The 4,068-nt window shown below is 38.0% G+C and overlaps 1 protein-coding gene across 1 annotated transcript; it reads right to left on the minus strand.

Moving 5' to 3' along the window:
* Nucleotides 1–2,685: 2,685 nt before the first annotated feature.
* LOC133852602 (uncharacterized) lies at nucleotides 2,686–4,068 on the minus strand. Its single transcript, XM_062289374.1, has 2 exons — nucleotides 3,670–4,068; nucleotides 2,686–3,474 (listed from the first exon to the last, which is right to left on the minus strand). The coding sequence occupies exons 1-2, from the start codon at nucleotides 4,066–4,068 to the stop codon at nucleotides 2,686–2,688; spliced, it is 1,188 nt and encodes a 395-aa protein (XP_062145358.1).

The following is a 4,068-nucleotide window of genomic DNA, read 5'->3' on the forward strand; positions in this document are numbered from 1 at the left end:
GAGATGATTCAACCATAAATTCTGTCGTGTGTATCCAAGACCCTGACGACCGAATGGGTCCTGTCAGGTTCGACGGACCGACTGGGCTCACTTGGCTTTGGAATGATAATTTTCCTAACAGTTATCTCCTAATTCTCTCATTAGAATTTTGAATATAGAATAATTAATTACTGTGATTTTTATTGAATTTTGATATCTTGGAATTCGCATTTGATACCTATCGCCTTTTAAAAAAATAATTATGACGAGTAGTGCCTCGAGTCTCGAATTTGGGAACTTAAGGCGTCACTTTGATGACAAATCTCGAGTTTCGAATTGGCGGTTGACTTGATGGGCGTCGATTCCATTCCCCGGCACGCGTGATAGCTATCGACTTAATGGTTGTCACTTCGGTTCTCGGGCACGGGATATATTCTTTATTTTACCTTTCATTTTTCACGTTTTCATTTTCACTCTTAGCTACTTTGCTCTCTTCATTTCTTTGAACCTTAATCTAGCTTTTCTCCGATCCAAACCCTTTCTTTGGAAATGTCTTCCAATAACGAGGCTGCTCATTCATCCAAGCACGAAGCTAGCCATGAGGGTTTTTTTTTTTTTTTTAGTTTTTTTTAAAGAATACGGGCATTATAAGAATATAATAAAAAAAGTAGCATTTTTGGCTGACTTTGATAATTTGATGGGTTACTTTAGCACACTTAAAAATTAAAAATTCATGAGATTATTTTAAAATTAGCTATTAGTTGAGGGGAAATTTTTTTTTATGTTTTTCTCAAAAAAGAAAAAAGAAAAGAAAAAGAGAATGTAGAAAAATAATATGAAAGAGAGCGGAAGCTGAGTGAGAAATTGATGATGGGTAGGAGCAAGACACAAACTTAAAACCAAGAAGAAAACAAGCAAAGCAATCCAATGGAATTAAAGAAAGAATTTGGACACTGATATACAAGTAAATCTGGTTGCTATATATATTAATATATTAATAAATAAAACAAAAGCAAAGCAGAGAGATGGACACTAGAAGCACGTACCTCTCCTTGACAGCGCGCTCCGAATGAAGAGTACTAACTGCAATTCAAAGATGGTCACCGGAATGAACATAAAAATCAAGATCAGATAAGAGTTTAATTGGTACGTAGTGAAGCTTTACATTGTAATGAAGACTTTAAAAGCGTAAAACTAATTAACTGGAGGATAAAGCACGTACAGACAACGAATCAAGCATCTCTTCACTAACCTATGCATGCAAGTTGTGTGAACAGTACTGGTACAGTTTGGAATAATATGAAGAGAAATCTACACACACCCACTAACATCAAATCCCTCTCATCGAGTCATCCAGCAGAGGTATATATTCTTGAAAAGCTGGTCACTAAAATAAGAATTTGGCTTAAAAGAAAAGGAGCTAGAGGTGCATGCTTTTCGAATTTATTCTAGTGACCAGCTTTCCAAGAATATTGTTATCCCAATCAGTTAATTCCCTTGCATTTCTCTACCATTTGATTCGTTCTGAACTTAATTGTACGTGTTCGATCTCATTCTTTTTTTTTTTTTTTGCAAGATAACAAGCAACTTTGGGACCATTTCATTCTCCTTTCTCCTACCTTTCTCTTTCAACTACACTTTCTTTTTCTTTTTTATTTTCTCCACTTTTGTTCATGTGTGAGTGAGTGAAAGTGAGACTTTAAAATAAGTGAAAATGACTTTGGCTTGCTTTCCTTTAATAAAGAAACCAAGGGCTAGGATTTAAATGAGACGAAAAGGCAAACTGCTAAACTAATTACCAGTTAATTAATTTTCTAGAGCGTTACAGTGGTCGAACGGTATCACAATCGTTTGAACGATGCCCTTGAATTATTAGAATGGTCTAGGGCAGAATGTTGGATTAAGGGTTTTAAGTGATAATTTTTTTTTTTTTTTTTTGGATGAATTAAATCTTTTATAACCAAACACAGAGAAACAAACACTCCAGAAAATCTGGATCAATTCAAACTAATCAGGGACATGCCCCTCGATTAGAAGAAACAACAGGAACACCTACTAACACAAAGCAGGCTCCTACAATACAACAACAACAAGACTACACCCTCACAGAAAAATCACACCCGACGAAGGGCTGCAGATTCCAACTCTGAACAAGACCCGAATGTCTCTCAGCATATTTCGTTGCACCTTTAGACAACAATCTAGCTCAAACCTTCCACCTAATATGATCTACGATAGCTTCTTCAGAAAGTGGAGTATTTCCATGTAACAAATCGTTTCTTTGTTTCCAAAGTTGATAAACTATTGCTCCAAGACACAATTTGCAGAAATATGATTTTAAACTTTTCCCCTGCATCTCCTTTGTAAACCAGCTAATAACATCATCCCATTCCACTGGTGGATCATCACAACAGCATGCAGCCATAACAACACGCCATACCCTTATACTAAAGCTACAGCTGAAGAATAGGTGTTCTTTGCATTCCTGGCAACCACGACAAAACAAGCAAACGCTAGAGCCTGAAAAACCCCACACACACATCTTATCCTTGTAGTTAATGCATCTCTAAAAGCCAACCAAAGAATGAAAAAATGTCTCGGGATTGCTAAGGGAAACCAGACAATTTTAAACCAGTCCACAACAAGATACTTCATCCTTAACACATCCCACCTAGCAGAGCAAGAGTAAATGCCCTTACTGGAATTCTAGACAGGAATATCTTCAGACCCAATAAGAATTTTCGGCAATCTACTTTGAATCTCAGCTAGACTATTTGATCGAACACTCTTCCAGTACCACTCTCCATTTCTAATGATAGATGAAAGTTTCGGGCCAATAGAAAAACCTGCATCATAGACAACCCTGTACCCATATCTATCTATTAGACATCCAGCAAGGTGCCAAGTATCATACCATAGAAATATCTTGCTACCATCTCCTACCTTGAAGCTGAGAAGAGACCGTGCAATAGGCCTTAGTTTCAAGATTTTCCTCCAACTCCAAGAACATGTTTGGGGAATAGGTATCTGCCACAAACTCTTCCCCTTCAACCAAACTTCATCCACCCAAGCCACCCATAGACATTCGGCTTTAGCAAACAAATTCCAGATGCGAATCAGCATAGATGCCTGATTCCAAACCTCCAACCTCTTTATACCCAAACCCCATTCCTTCTTTGGAGAACGAACTTTATCCCAAACCACCTTGGCCTTAGCTTTCACATCTTGCCCACACCAAAGAAACCGATTGAGCTTTTGTTCTAACAGAGAGATGACTTTCTTTAGGAGAATTAAAATTCTGCACCAATAGACCTGAAGGCTACAAAGAAAAGACTTGATAAGTTGAAGCCGGCCTGCAAAAGACAAGTGTTTAACCAACCACGAGTCAATTCGTGTAGTAAACTTTAAGACAAGGCTCTCACAATCTGCTGCCATCAATCTCTTGGTAATAAGGGGAACTCCCAGGCACTTAACCAGAAATACACCCTCATTCATCTATAAAAAAATCAGAATAGTCTCATCATCCCTCTCTGAAATACCAGCACAAAAACAGGTACCAAAATTGGGAGTAGCACCAAAACATTTTAGGCAATGCAGAGTGAAGTCCCAACTTATAGAATCGTATGCTTTCATTAGGTCCACCTCCAAAGTACATCGAGGTTTGCCTTTCTTCTTGTGATAATCACACACCATCTCTTGAGCAAGAAGGATATTTTTCGAGATACTCATCTTCGGAATAAAAGCCCCTTGATTGGAACTTATAATATCATCTAGGCCCGAAAGAAGCCTATTAGCTAGGATCTTAGTTATGCACTTGTAGATGATGTTACAACACGAAATGGGTCTGTAATCACCCATGGTGGCTGAATTTTTCTTTTTAGGAACCAAGGTGATAATAGTGGTATTCACTCTTTTCAAAAGACTACATGTCTGGAAAAATTCCAGAACCGCATCTAAAACATCTTGACGAACTATAGCCCAAGCCCGTTGATAGAATCCTGCAGAAAATCCATCCAGCCCCGGTGCCTTATGCTTATTCATAGCAAAGATCACCTTTTTAATATCCACAGGGGTCACATTAGCCGCCAT

This window comes from Alnus glutinosa, chromosome 12 (genome assembly GCF_958979055.1).
Source record: "Alnus glutinosa chromosome 12, dhAlnGlut1.1, whole genome shotgun sequence".
NCBI classification, from domain to species: domain Eukaryota; kingdom Viridiplantae; phylum Streptophyta; class Magnoliopsida; order Fagales; family Betulaceae; genus Alnus; species Alnus glutinosa.

Excerpts from the sequence above, each read along its gene's own strand:
- LOC133852602 (XM_062289374.1), bottom strand. The coding sequence starts at position 4,068 with ATGGCGGCTAATGTGACCCCTGTGGATATTAAAAAGGTGATCTTTGCT. Across the intron at positions 3,475-3,669 it reads TCCTTCTTGCTCAAGAGATG|ATGAATGAGGGTGTATTTCT; the intron begins GTGTGTGATTAT and ends ATTTTTTTATAG.